The sequence below is a fragment of the Aspergillus ochraceoroseus genome, assembly GCF_002846915.1.
Source record: "Aspergillus ochraceoroseus IBT 24754 chromosome Unknown P175scaffold_1, whole genome shotgun sequence".
Taxonomy (NCBI): domain Eukaryota; kingdom Fungi; phylum Ascomycota; class Eurotiomycetes; order Eurotiales; family Aspergillaceae; genus Aspergillus; species Aspergillus ochraceoroseus.
Window position 1 is genome coordinate 5,644,960 of NW_024468476.1, and position 21,024 is coordinate 5,665,983.

General features: G+C 49.3%; 6 protein-coding genes across 6 annotated transcripts; 2 read left to right on the top strand and 4 right to left on the bottom strand.

The window, feature by feature from the left end:
- Nucleotides 1–142: 142 nt before the first annotated feature.
- On the top strand, nt 143–1,452 carry P175DRAFT_0498649 (uncharacterized protein). Its single transcript, XM_040896550.1, has one exon. The coding sequence runs from the start codon at nt 414–416 to the stop codon at nt 1,323–1,325; it is 912 nt and encodes a 303-aa protein (XP_040756937.1). The 5' UTR covers nt 143–413; the 3' UTR covers nt 1,326–1,452.
- On the bottom strand, nt 1,447–3,598 carry P175DRAFT_0529103 (putative CorA family metal ion transporter; the record flags this gene model as incomplete). The annotated part of the gene is made up of 5 exons (XM_040899660.1): nt 1,447–1,546; nt 1,606–1,659; nt 1,725–1,777; nt 1,837–1,910; nt 1,963–3,598. 5 exons carry the CDS (start codon nt 3,596–3,598, stop codon nt 1,447–1,449), a joined length of 1,917 nt encoding a protein of 638 aa, XP_040756938.1.
- Nucleotides 3,599–4,080: 482 nt separating this feature from the next.
- On the bottom strand, nt 4,081–5,381 carry P175DRAFT_0498651 (uncharacterized protein). Its single transcript, XM_040896551.1, has 2 exons — nt 4,662–5,381; nt 4,081–4,609 (listed from the first exon to the last, which is right to left on the bottom strand). The coding sequence occupies exons 1-2, from the start codon at nt 5,041–5,043 to the stop codon at nt 4,389–4,391; spliced, it is 603 nt and encodes a 200-aa protein (XP_040756939.1). The 5' UTR covers nt 5,044–5,381; the 3' UTR covers nt 4,081–4,388.
- A 163-nt stretch (nt 5,382–5,544) lies between these two features.
- On the top strand, nt 5,545–9,308 carry P175DRAFT_0448344 (DNA-directed DNA polymerase gamma MIP1). Its single transcript, XM_040894411.1, has 2 exons — nt 5,545–5,783; nt 5,837–9,308. Exons 1-2 carry the CDS (start codon nt 5,627–5,629, stop codon nt 9,067–9,069), a joined length of 3,390 nt encoding a protein of 1,129 aa, XP_040756940.1. The 5' UTR covers nt 5,545–5,626; the 3' UTR covers nt 9,070–9,308.
- A 64-nt stretch (nt 9,309–9,372) lies between these two features.
- P175DRAFT_0529106 (gluconeogenesis factor YvcK family protein) lies at nt 9,373–10,978 on the bottom strand (the record flags this gene model as incomplete). The annotated part of the gene is made up of 2 exons (XM_040899661.1): nt 9,373–10,724; nt 10,774–10,978. 2 exons carry the CDS (start codon nt 10,976–10,978, stop codon nt 9,373–9,375), a joined length of 1,557 nt encoding a protein of 518 aa, XP_040756941.1.
- Nucleotides 10,979–11,517: 539 nt separating this feature from the next.
- atmA (DNA-binding protein kinase TEL1) lies at nt 11,518–21,009 on the bottom strand. The gene is made up of 9 exons (XM_040894412.1): nt 20,763–21,009; nt 20,670–20,712; nt 19,256–20,602; nt 18,859–19,199; nt 14,364–18,801; nt 13,917–14,307; nt 12,801–13,862; nt 11,778–12,735; nt 11,518–11,716 (listed from the first exon to the last, which is right to left on the bottom strand). The coding sequence occupies exons 1-9, from the start codon at nt 20,842–20,844 to the stop codon at nt 11,697–11,699; spliced, it is 8,682 nt and encodes a 2,893-aa protein (XP_040756942.1). The 5' UTR covers nt 20,845–21,009; the 3' UTR covers nt 11,518–11,696.
- Nucleotides 21,010–21,024: the final 15 nt, after the last annotated feature.

Sequence of the window (21,024 nt, forward strand, 5' to 3'; positions counted from 1 at the left end):
TATCCATTGACCAACCCACAACCCTCCACCAAGAAACCCTCCCCATTGCTCCGCATACCTTGAGCACCCGAGATGTCGCTATTAAAGGATATCCTGCGGCCATCTCGGCCCAATCAGCAGATTCTTCAGACGTACCTGACTCACAAACCTTTGCAGCACCGACCAGGAAGAAATTTCAGCCAAGTGGCCGGCGCCGCGGAGGCAGAAGTGCAGGCAGCGCGCAACTACTGTCTCGATCTTCTCTCGTAGGAGCACAATACAATCCCCCAGCTTTCCGGAACCGGGCATGTCATGCCATGACTGACGCTTGACGCAGGAAATACGACCGACCCTCATATACCCTCAGCACGTTCATCCCGCGAAATGCCCAGGCCGCGTATCTCGCCCTGCGCGCCCTCAACGTCTCCCTCTCCATGATCCCCGACACCACCTCGTCCCCTGCAATCGGCCTCATGCGCTTCCAGTTCTGGCGAGATGCCGTCGCCAGAACCCTCGCGGGGTCCCCGCCCAAGGAACCCATCGCGATCCTCCTCGCCTCGGCCGTCGCCGACCTCCACCAGCGAACCCAGGGCTCCGCGCGCCTCAGCAAGAACTGGCTCACTCGCATGATCTCCGCGCGCGAACAAACCCTCACGAATGACCCGTACCCCAGTCTTGCCGCCCTGGAGACCTACGCGGAAAACACCTACTCCACAGTCCTCTATCTGACCCTCTCGGCTCTCCCTATGGCCTCGGTCACCGCCGACCATGTCGCCTCGCATATCGGCAAGGCCGCCGGGATTGCCGCCGTGCTCCGTGGATTGCCGTTGGTCGCGTTCCCTGCTGCTGCTGCACCACAGCAGCCCAAACAAGCCGTCGCCGCCGCCGCCGCCGCCGCCGGGGGGGTGAAGCAAGGCGCCGTGATGCTCCCCTTGGACGTTATGGCCCAGGCCGGCGTAAAGGAGGAAGAGGTGTTCCGACAGGGGGCCGACGCACCCGGTCTGCGCGATGCGGTGTTTGCGGTCGCCACCCGCGCCAGCGATCATTTGATTACCGCTCAGCAGATGCTGGGCAATCTTCGCGCGGGCCAAGATGTCGGCCATGCCTTTGAGCATGAGGGGGAGGAGGGCCACCAGTATGAGGTGGTTGCCCCGGACGCACGCGGCGATACGCCTCTCGACGAGGTGAACCGCGCCTTCGGTGTCTTCCTTCCTGCTGTGGCTACGCGTCTCTGGCTCGATAAGCTTGAGAGTGTGGATTTTGATATCTTCAAGCCGGAGCTCCTCCGGTCCGACTGGAAGCTGCCGTGGAAGGCTTACATGGCGTTTAACCGCAAGTCTCTATGAATGTTGTATGGACGAATTACATATTAAAGAATGTTATCATTCATTGTACAATAGAAACTTCATTCATTGTACAATAGAAACTTATATATATATAGGCAGCACCCGCGTTGTAGGGTTTCTTTCATGCCCGTTTGAACCTCTTCTCGCTTCGCTGGCGTCTCGAGCTGGTAATCAGGCGTCGTTGCGCGAGCAAGACAAAGTATCGTTGCAGTTTGTCGCGCCTAGGACCACACAGGCATTATTAGTACACTGATCGCAAGATCCAGAGCGAGCTACTCACATCAGGAAAATGGTGGTCGCGAACACAAATGGAATCGCAATCATCCAGAAATACCTGGACATTGTTAGCACCAGCTTACTACACATTGGGGGGGGGGGGGACAGCCTTTATATACATACGTGTCGCTATGCGCAATACCAGCGAAATGCTCAAAGTTCATACCAAAGTAACCCTAGCAACATTTAGCCCGGGGATAAGGTCTCGCTATTATGTACAATAGTGCTGGCATACCGTCAAGAACGTCAGAGGAAGATAGAAACAAGTCACCAGTGTCAGTTGCTTCATACTTTCATTCTGGTAGGCCCCTACATACTGTAAGAATAATGCAACGCCCCTGGAAGATGAAGAGAAACTTACCAATTGTGTTAAATATCAGATCGATCATGTTGTCCGCAGCACGCCTCATTTGGTCGTATGTTTCAACAATCGTAATGCAATGATCCAGCACATCACCCAAATAGGTATGACACATAGAACTGATTGAGACACTAGGGCCGCCAGTACTCATAAGGTTGGGCGTGGTAACTCCAATGTGAAGCGGTGTCGAGACCCCTGGCGTGGAAAGCCCCAGGGCCGGAGCCTTGAACGTGCCCAACCCAGGAGTGCTAATGCGCTCGGACCGATGGTCACGAAGGGCATTGATAACAGTCACAATTGGTTGTATCGAGTTGCGAAGGACTGCAATCTCAGAGGTCAAAATATAGAGGCTTTTGGATTGATCCACATCCGGGTCCGTCAAGACTTCAAGTTCCAAATCGCCAATGGCATCCTGGTAGGCTATGGTAACCGGAATCGCAAGATCAATAATGGCATCCAAGATAGCTTGGACAAGCATACTCGCGTCACACGATTGGCGTAAGATTGTCTCTGGTTGGCTTAATCGTCTAACGATAGGAGCCTCAATATCATCTGCGCTTGTTTCAAAAAATGAAGTCACAGTGTTATCCGCGTGGAGAAAAACCGACACCTGTTCAAGGGCGACGGTCAGGCCCTTGGCCGCTAAAACAGCATGGCGCTCCATGAAGGCAATCCGGTCTTCATTCGGGCCACCTCGATACCGTTGAATGCTACGTGCAGTACACCCTGCATTGGCGATATCGCCAATGCACGGTATATCCTTGGAGGAAGACCCATTCGGGTTTGGATTGAATCCAGGGCCATAAGAGTTTATATTGGATGTTTTGTCTTCCCCTGATTTCGGGACAAAGATATCCTTCAAGGCGGCCAAGATGACATTCCGTTTGGACGGCCGCTTTAAAGGGGCAGTTATGTTGGTTAGTGTCGAGGTTCTTCGCTCGGGTCTCCACACATCCTCCGAGTCATCGTCTTCCTCCTCCGAGTCACTGGACTCCTGTCTGAGATTGATCAATTTCTGCAGCATAAGAACAATATAGGCGTGGTCCGAATACCAGTCCACCTTGGTGCGATTTGTCGTATTCATAAGGTCCTCAATGGCAAGTCTGTGCAGTCCTTTTTCATTTCCCAAAAGCCTAATAACATCCCAGCTAAGGCCGTTGACATTGATCCACCTGCACTGGACCCAGGGCTCTCGTTCCCTTGATAGAAACTGTTGCAGCGTATCATTATCAAGCGCATATTGCCGCATCTCATTTTGGGAAAAGTCAACAACTATTATCTCGCATTGTTTGTGGAGATGTTTGGCCAAAGAAGCCATCCATTCAGCTTTATAAGCTGGGAGCGGCCTGGTTGGGTCAATTCCGGGTTCTGTTCCAGGGTGCCAGTGTGGATCGCGAGCTATGGTCTCGGGATGGTACGAACGAGCTGTATTTGCACGACGCATGCGATGCTTAACTGTATCTTGCGAATTAACCCTGTCAGGCAAGGTAGTAAATGCAGCAGGGGAACTGGACTCCCAAATGCTGGGGGATGCAGGTTGTTTGGGTGACCGAGGATGGGCTTCAACATCTGGCACGTCCTGAGAAGGAGATGGAGTGTCCATCATTGACTCCAGATCACGCGAGCAGCTGCTCATAGTGCCTGGTTGGTTCAGTCTTCGAGAGTTGTGGAGTATTCACAATATATAGGGGAGAGTGAACCAACGAAGCCTTAAGAAGCATCCAGTTTCACGATGCAGACGCTGAGAGTACCAGTTCAGCTCTCCTCAGGATATCCTCTTAGGGTAGGTTCGTCAAGGAACAACAATCAAGGATGACGAAGTGTAAAACCACTAGAAACGATGATCCAAGAGTCTGAGATGAGGATAAATGCCTGCCAGAGGGGAATCGCCCCCATGTTTGTGTTCAAGATGATGTCAGAGCGCGCCATCTTAGACTCTTGCTGAATCCCACGCGCTCAACATGAAACAAGCTGTCAAAACTCCGAGACTAAATCAATGCGCCAATCTAAATCATAATAATAATGTTCATACGGAGGAACTTTAGAATGATTTCAAACTTGAAAAATAGTATTATCTTGATTTCGATCTTTCGCTGCGGATCAGGCAGAGAGAGAGAGAGAGAGAGAGAGAGAGAGAGAGAGAGAGAGAGAGAGAGAGAGAGAGCCTGCAGCCGACGAAAACCTGATCTTGTATATCTCATGCTTCTTCAAGTCTTGCAAAAATGCATGTCCTATGAAATGTCCTCTGAAATATATCCGAGGGGGTTCACTTATTCCAATTCCGGTCGCTCGATATCAACGAACTCGCTGAAGTACACCTCAGAAGAAAGAGACGCCGTTGAGCTACAGATTTAGTCAGGACTGCGCTAGTTTGCCATGCGGTTCGGAATTGAAGCGCTATCTTTTAAGTGGGCGGCGCAGAGCGCTCAGGCGTTATCCACTCGTCCTGCCACTTCATTTCTCTTCTTCGTAGTAAGCTTGATTTGCAGTGGAATAAGATTCCTTTTTGGACCCGGCGCATCCATCCGTGAGAGAGGTTTTCGACATACGGGACAGGTTCCTCGAGGAGTTTTCCCTGAGTGGTCTGCTCGCTGCTCTTCACTGAATCTTAGGGTGTCAATAATGCACTTATGGCAAAAAAGATGGCCTTCGTGAGGTTAGTACTGATTCTGTCCCGGTTTGGAAACTGATAAGCATACCACAAGCTGTGGACGTTGCATCAACCGGGGTTTCCATGCACACAGGACATTTATAAGATGTCAATCTCGAACGTCCGCTTTCATCCTCATTTGACATCTGTGCAGTGATAGCATCTTCTCGTTGTTTTGCCAACACTCTGGAAAGAGCAGGGTTCCCGTCCGCCTCTGTAAGGTCAATCGAATCGATATTTTCTTCCGCCTCGTTCACAGGCTGGGAAACTGACGAGGACACAGCTGCGTTGCTCAGCCGCCGGCGTTTGCGCGAATCAGATGGTGAACCATGATTTATAGAGGGCTGTCGGTTATGAGGAGGGGGCGATTCAAGTATCCCGAAAACTGGGCGAGAGGAAGGATTGTAATGTGTAGAGGAATCTTGGTCCATGGTGAAATAAACGAAACAAGCCAATATCCGCGAGCCGTAGTCGAGCTCAGCCTTCACCACAGTCGTGCAAACCAAAGGAAATCAGCACTTTCCTGGCTATGTCATTACCTGAATAATTCGTAAAAGCAATGAAAGGGTTGGGGTTCGTCATGAAGAACGATCATTACCCGCGCCCCTGTGGAATAAGAAATGAAATTGTTTGATCCCTCAGCTCCCGTCGTTCGGCCACGATGATATCCTGCTTGTCGGAATTACTATGTTCCTGTAGGGCAGCCAATCGATCCAGAAAGTACGGAGTATTCCGTAACCTTATGTTGTGTGTATTCCCTGGAGTACAAAGTACGGAGTATCCGTAGGGAGCGAATTAACGACAAAGATGTAGTTGATAGAGTATATTTCCTGATATAGTAGGCGGTCTAGGGGTTTCGGAATATTGTTGTTCCTTTCCACCTTCTCATGACGCCGAGATACCGTGATAGGAAGGGATTCGACAAAGTACTCCTTCTTTGCAACAATTCTTGTCGACAGGTATTGGATCCATATATCATGGAGCTCATACGAATTGGTCGCTAGCGGTTATAATATGCTTTGGGGTCATTATTGCACGCCCTGGTCCAGGGGGGCTGCTCAGAATCTTCGCCTAGCCCGTCCGTTTGTCCGGCCACATACTTTGCGACGATTAGCAAGATACTACAGCACACAAAATGGAGACGGGGGATTACAGCGAAATTCGCTCTCTGGTAATTCATTTCAAAACAGAATGATAATGAGACTGTCGCAGCTGACTTTGCAGTCCCCGCTTCCGCTAGATTTAATGAGATAGGGGTCCAACAATTGAGCGACCATGTGTACTCCCAAATCTTCCTCGAAAAATCGAAGCGTCCAGATCCAAATTTAGTTGCCCTATCGAAAGAACATCTTGCGCGCCATGATCTCCTGGGAAAGTCCCAGGTCAACGCGGATCCCATTGCCTTTGATCTCCCCGCGCTTCAGGGTAAAACTCTAGACGAACATTTCTTCAAATTAGGAATGGACTCATCAGAGCCATACCTCACGTATGCAAAAAACTATGTGACAGCAACCTGCCCCGAAATGCCCCGCAAATGGGTCAGACGCAGCGGATGGACGAAATATAACAGTGACGGCACCTGGGAACCGGTCGACGCGCCAAATGAATCTACCATTACGTTTGACACGGAAGTCATGTACAAAGAGCATTCATATGCCGTCATGGCATGTGCTGTGAGCCCTACAACTTGGTATGCATGGCTATCGCCTTGGTTACTTGGGGAGTCGGAGAACGAAATTCAACTTGTGCCGCTCGGTGATCCGTCTCAACCGCGAATTATAGTTGGACACAACATTGGTTATGATCGCGCGCGGGTCTTGGAGGAGTACGACCTCAAACAAACGCGCAACTTTTTCCTTGATACTATGTCACTCCACGTCGCTGTGAACGGAATGTGCTCACAACAGAGGCCGACATGGATGCGTCATAAGAAAAACAGAGACTTGAGGGATAAGATTGCGAGTGAAAACAATTCTGTTGAACTTGCAGCTTTGCTAGAAAATAAAATGCTTCGCGACGAGGAAGAAGAGTTATGGGTTGGGAGGAGTTCGGTGAATTCACTCCGAGATGTGGCCAAATTTCATTGTGATGTCACAATTGATAAATCGCAGAGAGATCATTTTGGCGAACTCGATAGACATCAGATTCTGGGGAAGCTGGATGAGCTGCTCGACTACTGCGCTGCTGATGTTGCCATTACCCACCGCGTGTACAAAAAGGTCTTTCCCAACTTTCTCGAGGTTTGCCCTCATCCAGTCAGTTTCGGCGCCCTGAGACACCTTTCCTCTGTCATTCTTCCTGTTAATCAAACATGGAATGAGTATATTGCCAACACAGAATCAACCTATCATCAACGCCTTGACGATGTTCAACGGAGACTTGTCGAGCTATGTAACGAGGCCCTGAGTGTCAAAGACGATCAGGAGCAATATACAAACGATCCTTGGTTACGCCAGCTGGACTGGTCGGGCCAGGAAATCAAAATGGTCAAGGGTAAGAAAAAAGGTGACCCCCCCCGGCCGGCTGCCCGACAAAAGAAGCCCGGAATGCCTCAATGGTACAAGGACCTTTTTGCCTCAAACACAGCCGACATTAATTTAACGGTGCGAACTCGGATTGCCCCCATACTGCTCAAGCTATCGTGGGATGGCCATCCTCTGATCTGGTCGGATAAATACGGTTGGACGTTCAAGGTGCTGCGCGAGAAAGCCCGCCAGTATGAGAATCAACCGGTGGTTCTATGTGATATGTCGGAGGAGAAGAATCCCGAACTACAGAACGACAGAAAGAACATTTACTTCAAGCTTCCTCACAAAGATGGACCAACAGCGCGATGCATCAACCCATTGGCCAAAGGATATTTACAGTATTTCGAACGTGGTATCCTATCCTCGCAATATTCCCTCGCCAAAGAAGCTTTGGAAATGAATGCCTCCTGCTCATACTGGATCAGTGCCCGGGACAGGATCATGGGCCAAATAGTTGTATATGAGGATGACCTGCGACCGTCCGAAGCAGAAAAGCAAGGAAACCAAAAGTTGGGGTTCATCTTACCGCAGATCATTCCCATGGGCACTATTACTCGACGAGCTGTTGAAAACACATGGCTTACAGCTAGTAACGCTAAAGGAAATCGAGTTGGCTCTGAACTCAAAGCCATGGTCAAGGCCCCGCCTGGCTATGCCTTTGTTGGTGCAGATGTCGACTCCCAGGAGCTGTGGATTGCAAGTCTAGTGGGTGACGCTCAATTCCAACTTCACGGAGGGAATGCAATTGGCTTTATGACTCTGGAAGGATCCAAGGCTGCAGGAACGGACCTGCATTCGCGCACTGCTCAGATTCTAGGCATTTCACGCAACGACGCGAAAGTGTTTAATTATGGACGGATCTATGGAGCTGGTCTCAAGTTCGCAGCTACATTGCTTCGCCAATTTAACCCATCGATGTCGGAGAAACAGACTCAGGAGGTTGCGAGTACCTTGTACAAAGAGACTAAGGGCGCTCGGACAACTCGTCGCATCCTACATGAGAACCCATTCTGGCGCGGAGGCACAGAATCGTTCGTCTTCAACAAGCTGGAAGAGTTTGCTGATCAAGAGCGACCAAGGACTCCGGTCTTGGGCGCTGGGATCACCGAGGCTCTCATGCGACGCTTTATCAATAGAGGCAGCTTCATGACATCGCGGATTAACTGGGCAATTCAGTCCTCCGGTGTTGACTACCTCCATCTCTTGATTGTCTCGATGGACTATCTTATCCGGCGCTTTAATATCAAGGCCCGGTTAGCTATTACGGTCCATGACGAGATCCGGTATCTCGTGAAAGAAGAAGACAAATACCGTGCTGCTTTGGCCTTGCAGGTGGCCAATGTGTGGACTCGTGCCATGTTCTCACAACAAGTCGGCATCAATGACCTACCACAAAGTTGTGCCTACTTTTCGCAAGTTGACATCGACCATGTCTTGCGAAAAGAGGTTGACATGGACTGTGTGACGCCGTCCCATCCACAGAAAATCGCGCATGGTGAAACGTTAGACATTGTGCAGCTCTTGGATAAGAACGAACCAGCACGTCTCGACCCTTCAATCATACCAGACTTCCCACCTTCCCCCGAGAAGTATATCTATACCCCGCGAGAAACGGTCATGTCTACTCTGCAAAGCTCCAGCAACATGGCTTTCATCCAAGCTCAAATCACCAAGGACGACAAAGAGCTCCGCGAAATTATCAAAGACCTATCTAAATCAAGGGCTCCGTCCGAATCTTCCAATGCACGATCATCGAAGGCTCGCACGAACCCCTCCACTATCCATTCGGTTGAGCCCCAGAAAGCCATTCTGATGGACGTAGGGTCGGGACTATACGGCGGCTTCAATGATTTTTCCCAGGGGAGCAGGCATCCCCAGGTCAATCTTAGCCGCCAAAATTGGAAGCCACGGCCGGCAGCACGGGCGTGATTAATACTAGTATTATATTCTCCCTCTTGATACTTTCACTTTCTTGTGTATATATTGTTTCTCGGCTCGTTAACCTTACTTCAGATATGGTATTATACGATCTCATGAGGCATTGGGAAGGGCGTCTACGAAGACCGGTGTTGAACTAAGGCAATCGATTCGGGTTTGTACGGAATACCTACGAATCTATCTAGTGAGATGTGTAAATATAAGAAAAAAAAGATATCCCATTCTTTATTAGAGATGAACTTCCCCCCGGACCACTCGTATAGTATAGTGTTCATGATCCCGTGCAATTCAGGCTCATCCCCTCTTTCTCCCAGGATCCAGCGTATTCCTCCGACTCAGCCCCTCAGCCCCTCGAACCATCGCATCCCCTTTCTTCCCCAGTACCACCTCTAGCGCCTGAATCAGGGCGGTCGAATCATACTGCATGCCCACGGGCACCTCAGTCCCGTCCCCCTGAGAAGAACCCACCTTGCGCCCATACAAGCGGAGCGTTTCAATGCCCATCTCGGCCAACCGATCGCGTTCGATTTGCGGAGTGCCGGGACCCTCCAGATGCAGCACATGCGTAACGTAAGAGGTATACGGCAGGGGAATCGGCAACGAGAGACTCGCAACCTGAAAGGGGGGCTGCATTGCAGTGCGCGTAGGGCTTGAAAACGCCGAGGCCGGTTCAAGGGGTACGCGGCCGCGGCTTTCTTCTCCGGCGCGGACGATTGCGTCGACGAAGTCGACGGCCGAGAAGGGGGCCGAGGGCGGGCCGGTTTCGCGGTCCAGCGAGCCGTTGAGGATGAGGATTTTGTGCCGGGCCGGGCTGGCGACGATGGCTTGGCCGACGCCCTGGAGGATGAGAGAGGGGATCAGCGAGGTGTACAGCGAGCCGATGCTGTAGAGGATGGCTTGGGCGTCGCGGAGGGATTCGAGGACGCGCGGGTTCGCTCGTGGGCGGATCTCCTGGCCGTAGGGGTTTATGTACCAGATGCGGGTGATGCGGGCTGGCAGGTCTTCGTTTTCGGTTTTGCTGAATTGGATGTTTTTGTTGCGGAGGGTGGGGAGGAACCCTGGGGGTTGGTCGTCTTCGTAGAAGGCTGTGTCTAGGACGTCTGAAGGCTCGGTGTAGTCGATTTTCTCTGCGCCCTCGGCTTGCAGGAGGCTGGAGCGTCGCGATGCTGGGCGTGGTGGCAGGCTAGGGTGGGAAATGCTGTTCTGCCCGACTATCACGGTGCCGTTGGCGAGCAGGGCAGAGATGTGGTGAGAGAAGTTGGAGTTGATGGCTGGGATCACACGGACGAGATCCGAGGGCACATCGCAGATGTTGCTGAGGAGGTAGATGGCGCTTTCGAAGCTCCCGCTGAAAAGCCGGGCACCTGTGAGAAACAGGTTGCCGACGCTGGCGGATGCAAAGTCGAATGTCGAGGTTGGGGGTCGAGCCCGTTTGAGAATCTCCAAGTTCAACAGGTTGAAGAATGATCTGATAAGCTCCTTTTTCGCCGGAGTGATCGATTTCCAGACCTCCGAAGTCCCATCTACAATCGACAGCCATTCTCTGTGGGCTGTATCATCTGCTGGAAGCCGATGGTTGAACAACGCTTTGATAGCGGCTCGTTCTGAGTGAGGAGGTGACGGTGGGATCAGACGGACCAGTCGACCTTGTCAGGTTAGTGAGCAAAAGTAGTTTCATTTGAAGACGGCACTCACTTCTCACATCGCCTATTCCAGGGCCTCCAAAAATCCGAATCAACTCGGAGGAGGAACCTCCGTTGTCGCTAATAGGGATAATATAACTGAGAGGACAGTTCTTGCTCTGCCGTACGGCGTCGAAAACTTCCACTAAGTTGTTGGCCGCACTTCCTCCAGAGAAGACCACTAGGCCCCTGTTTGGAGCAGAGGAGGTGTTCGACATGATCGTACGAGAAGCGCGAGATGGGATATACTAGACTGTTCTCTCCAGGCGCAGGGTGGATAGAGTGAGAGGATCCGCCTGCCAAGATGATTGAGGGTCGATTTTATTTTTAGAAATGATTTCGAGAAACTGCGGCCCAAATCTATAAATCCTGGCCCGACAACGGCTATCTCACAAGGCGTAGGGATGGATCTAGGAGTGGAAAAAAATCGATCCCCAGGATGGGCAGCGAGAGAGAGAGAAGCCACGCCACGATCTTTGTAGGTATTCGGGGCATCAACTCGAGGAAATCGAATTAGTTCAGAAGGAGTAAAGAATCAATAGGATGAGGAGAAGAAGAAGATCATAATGATGATGATGATGATGATGATGATGATGATGACGACGACGACGACGACTATGATGAAGATCAAGTGAGACGAAGAGAAGAGAAGAGAAGAAGAAGAAAAAAATCGAAAGAGGCAAAAGATAGCGTGGTCACTCTTCACTCTCACCAGGAGAAATGAAGCATCGTCAACACTTGAAAGAAGAATTCAATAGCCCACTAATTGCATTCATCTATGTAGTCTTCACGTTTAGAACTTGGAAAATGAATCATTTACACGGCGCCATTCGCACCAGCCAACCAACTACACCCATTCCTTCCACACATGTCCAGCACAAGCATCCAGATACAATTCTATCCACGTCCCAATCATTTAATACAGAGATCCAGTCCTTATGCGTATGCGGCCCAGCCTACAGAGTATGCAACGTTAGTCTCGGGTTCAGACCCTAGAATCCGGGAAAGAGAACATACCGCAGTATAATACGGCGAGGTTCTTCTCGTCCGTCGCCTGCTGAATCAGTTCGTTGACGATAGCCGTCACACTCAACGTCTTGCTCAGCTTCTTCGCAACAACAGTCAGTGCGCGGTCCGCTTCACTTGGCTCATTCGTGGGCCGCTGCTCCGTAGTGCCAGGAAGTTCTGGACGCCCATCCCCCTCTTCGGAGGCATCTTGCATTTTCTTCATTCGCAAGGGAGAGACCGTCCAGCTGTACAGGGGGTCGTACCGAAGGACGTCAAGGATCGTCATTATGCTGTAGGATTCCTGTCGCAGGGCCTCAAGGGTGAATTCGCAGCACCGGCGGAAAACACCTTCAGTCTGGGTAATGCCCATTCCATCCACCAAGTCGCGCGTTAAACGAAAGGGAACAACTTCGGGGACCGGCAGAACACGTCCCTGCTCAAACGCTACACCCAAGTCAATGTGCACGACCTCGCCAGTCCTTTCATCGAGCAGAATATTGTGGCCGTGACGATCCCCAAGGCCAAGGACATGGCCAAGGATAGAAATTGCAGCAGTGCTTTGGATATACGATAGCCTTCTTCCAAACCAGTCATCTGGGTTATTGAACTTCTCCATAAAGAAGTAGCGCATAACTGGGTGGAAGTGTTCCGTGACTTGGCGGAACGTTCTGACACGCTGCTCAAAGGAGCGTGTCTGCACCTCACTGATATACTTGCGGCATGCATTCGGTTTCATATCCTTGGGGTAGTACTTCTGGTGCGCGGGCATCAGGTAGTCGTGAAGTGGTATTGTATAGGGAACGAACTCAATGATACCAGCGTTGGAGGTGAGAGGAAGGACCTTGTATGTCCGAATCCCGAGGTTTCGCTGCCGAGTGGCCTGGTGATCTTTGAGGAGGCTGCTAACTTGTTCAAACACTTGTTCCATGATAGCGTCTTGTCGTAAATCATCATTTCCTCCCTTAAACTAGACAGCTGTTAGCTTCGACTGGAGCAAAGAAAAGGGGATAAGGATCAGAAGCCAAGTCTTACGAGTTGTTTATATCGCAAGCCATTGCTCGCCACAGCTGTCACAATCTTCGGTGCGCTTACGCCAGACGCAATGGTGAACTCGGGATAATATCGGGTCAATTTAGGGACATCGCTATAGTCACAATCAATGCGAATCTCAATCTTCATCGTCGGCGGAGGTAGTCGCTGCGTGGAGGCATCCTGCTCAAGACGTTCACCGGTGGATAGTCTCTTCAGCGGAACTTTGGCGCCGCTCTTCATTTTATCGTCTAACCGTTCCACAGCGAAGCGTACGTAATTGATGTTCGCATTGTGAATAGTCACCCAAGTCGGGCCTATGGTTTTGTCGTTTCTCAGGCTCTCGGCCAGTTTCCCCGCGGCCCGGTTACGTGACAGAGCGGACTGGTCCTTGCCTCCCTTGGACTTGCTGCTTGCAAATATCTGATACATTCCATGGAACGGATGCTCACAGCAGATTCGGAAAATCAATGCAAAGAGTATATTCTGGAACTCATCCGAGACATCCAGTAGGCGAGAAGTGAGTTGGTTCATCAAGGGAGCAAATTTCCGACTCGGAACCTGACTCAGATACTTCGAAACGGCTTTGTTGGCAATCTCACTGTAAGACTGATCCAGCCATAGAGCGCAGAATCGAAGAACATCGTTATTGTATGCCTCACTTTCTTTCAAACAAACGAGATAGTTTTCAAGACACTGTTGGAGGAAGGCCTCCCGACTCCGCTTCAGACGCTGGTATTCACGATCATCAAGGTCAAACCACTGCTTTGTCTTGGATCGATAAAACTTAAGGCTGTCCCTCTCTTTTCCTTCCGCACTTTTCAGCATTTCATCAAGGGCAAGCACCTCCTTTTCCTTGCGGTTGCGAAGTTGTTCAATGCGTCTAAAGTCTTCCAGTCCATCAGGATTCTGTAATTGTTGATCACAAAACATTGCAAACCCATGGTAAACTCGACCGGCCGTTGCAGCCTCCGAGTGATTCTTCAGCTCCTTTACCGCTGGTGTTAGGTAATTTTGGATAATAAATTCCGGTTTCTCCAGACGCGCTTCCGCTATATGATGACCCTTTGACGGATTAATTTCGGTCTCTTCTAAAACAGGGGGTTGATATTCACTTACTAGGGTCACTAGAAGCTCTGCACGGCTGACGGGAACAGTCTGTTTATGCAAGTCATTCCGATCCTTCAGTTGCTGGAGCATCTGAATTGAAGCTGCCATTTCACCTTGATCCCAGAGAACGTTCGCCAGATCGAATTTCGCCACGCCTTCAATGCTAAGCCCCAGGTAAATGCATTGATCAGAGAGCCTGGAGAGATAGATAGCTGATTTCAACGACGCCTGGGAAATCCCATGGTTCCTGTTGATTTCCAGTGATTGACGAATGACTTTCACCTCAAGTAGCTGCGCATCGAAGTCGCTCAATTTGATGGAAGACTTAAGATGGTCTTTTTGCTTGATCGATGAGAATAAGGCTTCGTGGGCGTCGAGTATCTCACCAACTTCTTGCACACTAGTGATATGAGAAACAGTTCAAGACCCGGTAAAATGTACATCAGTGGAACATACCTTGTGGTCTTCAACCAAGACTTTCTGGCTGCAACCTTCTGCCATTCATCATTGATCTCCTCTGTAGATTTTGAATTCAAGATATCACCAATCTCAGTCATAATGCCTAGAACTCTCATGGCAGTTCTCAACGACATCGCTGACCAACGGTCGCTCTGGATTAAATCCAAGCTATTCATGAGACATTCGTCAATAGATGCGGAGACATCGACCAACGAGCCGGCTGCATTGAGGCTCTGGAAAGCCCTAAATATCGTTGCTGAAGGCGAAGGATTAAAAGGCGAGACGGGCACATCCCATTGTCGGAGATTTGTTGCCGCCTGCAGTAAAGTCGAGGTATCATTCGAACCTCCATGAACCCCGAATAAAGAATTAGCAATGCCTTGCAGGTTTGTCGAGTTAAGGGCCTTGAGAACTCCAAGGGCATTCCCACATCCTGTCATCTGAACCTGGCTATCATACTGTGCGCTTTGAAACAAAAGGTTCTTGATCCCGGAGCTTTCGTGCTCAAGTGTTTCCATCACAGAATCCAATGAGGAAACTTGTTGAATGCCGTAAAAGAAATCTGGGTCATCAATGTTTTTGAAAATGTCATGAAGCAGCCCTGCTGGTGCCTCATATTTGACAATTGAGGAGCGCCGGGAGCCAGACATGGACCGAGACGCATGGGTCTCAAGGAACAGAAGGGCTGTCTTAGGTAGTAGGCATCTACTAGCTGCTGAAGCGGCTTCTGCAAAATCAATCTCCAGCCACCCATCCCGATCCACTATCGTGTTTTCATCCGGCATCGGCTGGTTTCGCAGATAGAGGATGCAGTTTATAACAAGACGCGCATGCGGGATAGTATTATCGTCAACATCCTGCAAGGCTTGTTTGAAAATCTCCGAAATCGTCCGGCGAACATCCACTTCTCCACGAAGCTCCGCCAGCAGAACATCGTGTAAGATATAGGGGAGGATTTGGGCCGATAAATCAGGGATGAGGAATAGAATGTTTCCTAATGGTCCAACAACTGGGTCTTGCTGCGCTGCGTTCGAAAGAAACAAGCCAATATTCCGAGCCCAGTGAGCAAGTGAAAGGCTCAAATCCCATCCTATCACGCTATCACGCCTCTTTGCCTCTGATGCTGTTAATGATATTCCAGGGCAGTGGTACACATTCCAGGTGAGAGCGTCCCTGAGAGAAGAAGGAATGCTATCCACATAACCTTCAAACTCTGAGGACGTGCCGAGATTGCTAACTATAAGCTGCAATGTTCGCTCAACAGGACCAACTTTACTGCTGCTTTGAAGCATGTTGCAAAGTGATTGAAGAATCATAGCTTTTGAGTGATAGAGAACGTCAACAGATGGTGTTGGTGTATGAGGTTGAAAGAGTGTCAGCTCCTGCTCTCTCAATAAAACATCGCCGATTTTACCTGTCACCGCAAAGGCCCGCCCGATAACTCTTGCGGCCCATGAACGGTATTCCTTCCCAGGGCTGAAATTTCGAAGGGTTTCACAGATAGCAACAGCATTTGAAACAGGATCCTCATCTTTCGGGTTTACCTTATGGTGATAGTCAACCGTCCCCGTCGGCTCCGTACAAAGAAGGGATATCACATAATCAGAGATAGGTCTGCTCAAGAGACTGTTCGTGGAGTTTCGGTCTCTCAATACTTCAAGAAGTAAGTCGCCTTCTTTTATATTGACAAATTCCATGCCCTGGGAGTAGTGTAAAGGCCGTACCAAGCGTTGGAAAACCGCATGGGTCTCCTCGCTTACCACCGATGAATCGTAGGAGACTAGGAAATCTTCATACCACCTAATAAACCTTTGGATTTTTTCGACCACCAGTTTCAGTTGTGGCTCATTTGTTTGATTTGTAGAGGGCGATGATAGGAATCGCCTCAGCGACAGGAGTGTAGAGACCGAGATTCCAGCCATAAGCCCCGGCTTCTCACGTAGATACGGCGTCCCAGCTTCTAATAGGTACCAGAAAATGCCCAGGACATCCTCAGAGCAATAGATATCGACCAGGAACGGTTGAAGCGCATGTATAATCATCTCAAATGGATAGTCCCTCAGAACCACAGGCCCAGCGACACACACCAGAATCTTGATCTTTCGGATTACCGAACAGGCGTGAAGAGACCCAAGCGCAGGGTGAATCGATTCCAAGAGAGTTCGACAGACATACGATGCCAAAGCCGGTGTCCATATGGTGTCAAGCTGGTATCCACTACGCTTGCAAAGAAACTCAAGCTCATCGAGAAGGTACCGGGCCCTAAATGAGGGTTGTTGGTTTGCAGGGAGGATGATCTTCGATGTACTCTTGGCTGCAATGCGTTTGAGTGTATCCAGAGCGCCATGGTATTGTGCTCTTTTAGAAAATGCTTTCTCGACTTGTTCACAAAGATCAAGAGCCCCAAAAAAAGTGGCTATGACCCGTGGAAATTGCTCGTCAATCAAGCTTACAAATTTTTCGGCTCCCAGAATTTTCTTCAGTCGGTTTTCCACGCCCTTTGGCTGGCTTCCCTGCCCAGGAGGGGTGCTGATATCTCGAGCTATTGTGTACGCCTCCGCTTTGTGAAAAGACGCTGTCAATAGCTCAACAAAAGACTGGTTCATGAAATTTGAAAGCTCTGTTGCATCGTCTTCACTGGCCCGCATCATTATTTGCCCAACAATCTCATCTTGAACATCACTTAGCATGTCTTCAATGCTTGAGTATCCAAATATGCTGAATGGCATCGTTGTGATTGAATGCGTTTCAGTCCAAGTATAGAGAACCTGAGAAGAAAAAAGCCGGAAAAGCTCTTTTGAATCTTGAAGCCCCAGTGTCTCCGAAACATGCCGGAGGCATTTTTCTGCATACCATAGAGAGTGTGGCACCTGAGCTGGGGTCTCAAACATATGGTATATGCTTCTTCGGAGCAATGTGTGCCATTTCGAAGCCAGCTGGGAGAGTAAAAACAAGCGAATCGCGATTCCCTCTTCCCAGTCGAGGTCTGTTGGGAGACTCTGCAGAACATCATCAAAAATTGCATCGTGGTCTCTAAGAAGAAATTGGCCAAATAACTGGGGTATCAGGTTGCCAGCATCGAATTTAACCCGGGTGTTTCCTTCCCGAATGATCATGAAGAGAGTTGTCCTGGGTGATGGGCGCGATTGGTCACTAGAATACCCAGGGTTCATCCTCACGACACGTCCTAGAAGCTCAGCAAATGCAATCAAAACTGACGGTGACGCCCTTCCTTTTGTTAACAATATTTCTGTGAACCAAATATATATGTCCAAGGCCGAATCGCTGAAATTATCCCACTCTTCGCCAGTCCATGCTTCAGCAAAGCTGCCCATCATACCAATGCATACTAAGTGGGAGGCCTCGCAGCGTTCTAATTCATATGACTGTAGGCATTTCTCACCCACATCCTCAAGTATCTCGAGTAAGCAGTCCCTCCCCATTCCAGAACATGAGCGATACACGTGCGGTAGAAGCTCATGCGCGGCCAATATATCAAGTTCGTCCAAACCGATCAAGTAATCCCTCAAGCCCTCTTCGGCGAACTGCTGGCTAGCATGAGTATGTGCATGAGATCTTTCAAAGGTTGATAGCAGGACAGTCATGTACCGCTGGAAACTAGAAGGATCCTGAAAGAGCGGCGAATCACTTCGGTTTGTAGTAATTATTGTTGACGCTTCCATAATTTGGTCACCCGATACTAACAACGGGTCGTCCAATTCCATGGCTTCCTCACCCGTGGCAGAAACATTTGCTTTCTGCCGTTGTCTATAGCCTTCTAGGACTCTTGTCAATACCGGTGCAAGCTCACGTAAAGCCTTATGAACAGCAGATTCGGATTCAACGAAGCACGTTTCCAGCCGGAAGAAGGGAGGGAAAAGTACGAGGCAGGCTTGAAGAAACACCGGTTCACGAGAGGTCAGAAACTGGCAAGTGCTTTCCCATATCTTGTAGGTGGTTCGCTGCAGGCTCTGTGTTCGAGTTTCTGAATGTGGGGGTATACATGATGTATATAGAGTGCTTGTTATGCAGAAGGACACAAGGATCTGCACAATTTCTGGGGTCACATGGTGGGACTTGTCTTCAGACAACGATCGCCAGGATTGAAGAAAGTTCTCGGACTTTGCTTGTAAAAGATCGAGGATACCAAGGTCATTTGGATCCAGTCGAGTAAACTCTTGGATCAATACGGGCTCTTTGGGGTACCACATATCGAAGAAATCCGGCAAGCCTTGAAGATCAAAGAGGTAACTCAGCAATTTCTTGTTTCTATGGTAAAAAAGCCAACTTTTTGCAACAATACCCGTTGGCCCTTGAAATAATGTTGTTGGTAGACAGAAAGGCCGGTTGCTGCATGCAAGGATCAAATTAAGAAGATCCAAAGGACGCGCAAACGTCGCAAGTTGTGCCGTCTGTATTCTGTCGGTTGCGGTGCCTACACCATAGTTAGAGTGCGGTTATCCCATGAAATCAGAACCCAGTGAAGACAAACCAACGGTCCACGTTTCTCTAAGCCATGCGCAAATCTGGCTCGAAGCATTCAAAACGGACCCTGGGTTTATCTGTGCCGTCATTCGAATAACCCTTGCCCATAGATCTAAAGATGCATCTGATAGCGTCGAGGGCCCATTCAAGTTGACAAATGAGAGCATTGAGCTTGTAGTCTCCGCAACGGCAGAGTACTCGAGAAGTTCAAACTTCAAAATACTGTTCTGGAGATTGCATGCGGCCCTGGATGTATACTGGGATGTGGAGGCACGAGATGTCAGATCCCAAACTTGCTGCCAATATCTTTTCAGAGACGGCGAGTTTGCATCAGAGCTACTGGCAATACTGCAAAAAATATTGTTAGATTCATCACCACTATTTCTTGGTGTATAAAAGGTTACCTTGCAATAGCAATCATTGTCCAGGAAGATATCGCACTGTTATCATCGAGTATATTGGGAATCAATCGCTCAAGCAAAGATATTTTCGACTCATTTCCGCCAAAATGCTTGGGAAGAAATGGAATTAACTGCAAAGCACATACTCTCCTGATCCCAGAAGACCCTATAGAGTCACGGAACACATCCTCTATCTTTGATGTGAGGCGTTGCTTCTTATTTTGGCTTTCGGGTTGAGTAGGCGGGGGCGAAAGTCGCACAGTAAGCTCTTCCGATAACTCGAGCAACCTCGCTATTACCCATATTACAGTCCAGTTATGTTCAGATCTGGCAGTCTCTAAACGGGGCCATAGGTGAAATCTTTCCGGGTTTGTGGGGCTCGTTGAATCAAAGACCAGTTCGTCCACCTGCAAAGTATCTTTCTCAGGTCGCTTGATATACTCGGAATGCAGAGCATCGACGAGTTCATCAACCGCTCGTGCCAGGGGCACAGATGGGTCTCTTCGAGATGCATCAGTCAGGGCGAGCACACACAACGTCGCGGTGACAAGCAATTCGTCCTTGAGGCCTATAAGCTTGGTATGCCAGTGTTGCCGAATTATCGGGATCAAATCCAACAATGTAGCCCTAGCGAGGTCAGAATTATCGAAAAAGATTCTCATCAAGATCGTATTGATGCTATTAAATGCCGCTTGATGTCCACCACCAGCAATCGCTGATGATCCCACCATTTGCGTCAGTGAACGGAGGATATTTGCAGCATTTTCTTTAAAGGGTGCGTTTGGAACCTCGGACAGTGCTTTAATGCATAGTAGCGCTTCTCCGACAGCACTTGTGAGCCCCTTTGCCTTCTCTCTGAAGGCCAATGTCGGCGTTGCTCTAGACAGGGTAAATGGCGTCCCGCTAGGCCCCAGGGAATCATCCACAGTAGACCAACGACTACTATATGGGCTCTGCTGACTATCGTCATCATGGGAGATGTTGATAATCCTCAAGCAAAAGCTCATTACCTTCTCCCATTCCTCGACGCCTAGATGTTCAACATGTGGGGGGTGGCGTAAAATAGTACTCAGGCATTTAGTATAATCAACGCTAAGGATCTCAAAAAGGTGGTCATTAGGATTGATTAGAGTATCAGTTATATGGTCAATAATGGCGCGAATCGATTTGAACCGTATATTACGAAGAAAAGCATCAACAGCGGCCCGCAGAACAGACACACATGCGGATAAACGCGATGCAGCTGCTGCGCTTTTAGAATTCGCTCGGTTATACCCCGATTTCTCAACGGTAATGAACCGAAATAGAGACTCAAAGATCTTATGACAGGCTTTGTCATTCAGTGATAGTCTAGGGAAGCGCGCATGGGCTGTTAATCATCATCTCCAGATGGGAATGGGCGGAAATGCTCTCCTACAGTTTGGAGTTTCGTTTATTCTGGTGTAGAATATGTTTGAGATCTATGAGAAGTAAGCGAATGCAATAAGACCATTGTTGAGATACAACAAACCAGCAAGTCCATCCGAGCGGTCTTTTAATTTCTCAGATGATAGGAGCGCAATGGCTCTATCGAGAGTAATTTCCTCCGGCATAGTAGGAGCTGTTTGAATTGTCGTCTACCTGAATTGCCAGGTTGGCTCATCAGCTCATCCGGGAACGTTCAAATCTTCCATCATTCATGTGAGATCGATCAAAATAATAGAGATTTTTATTCTCGTTTACAAGCACAGCTTTTCTCAGATACAAACTACTCGTCGACCTGAGCTGAGTGG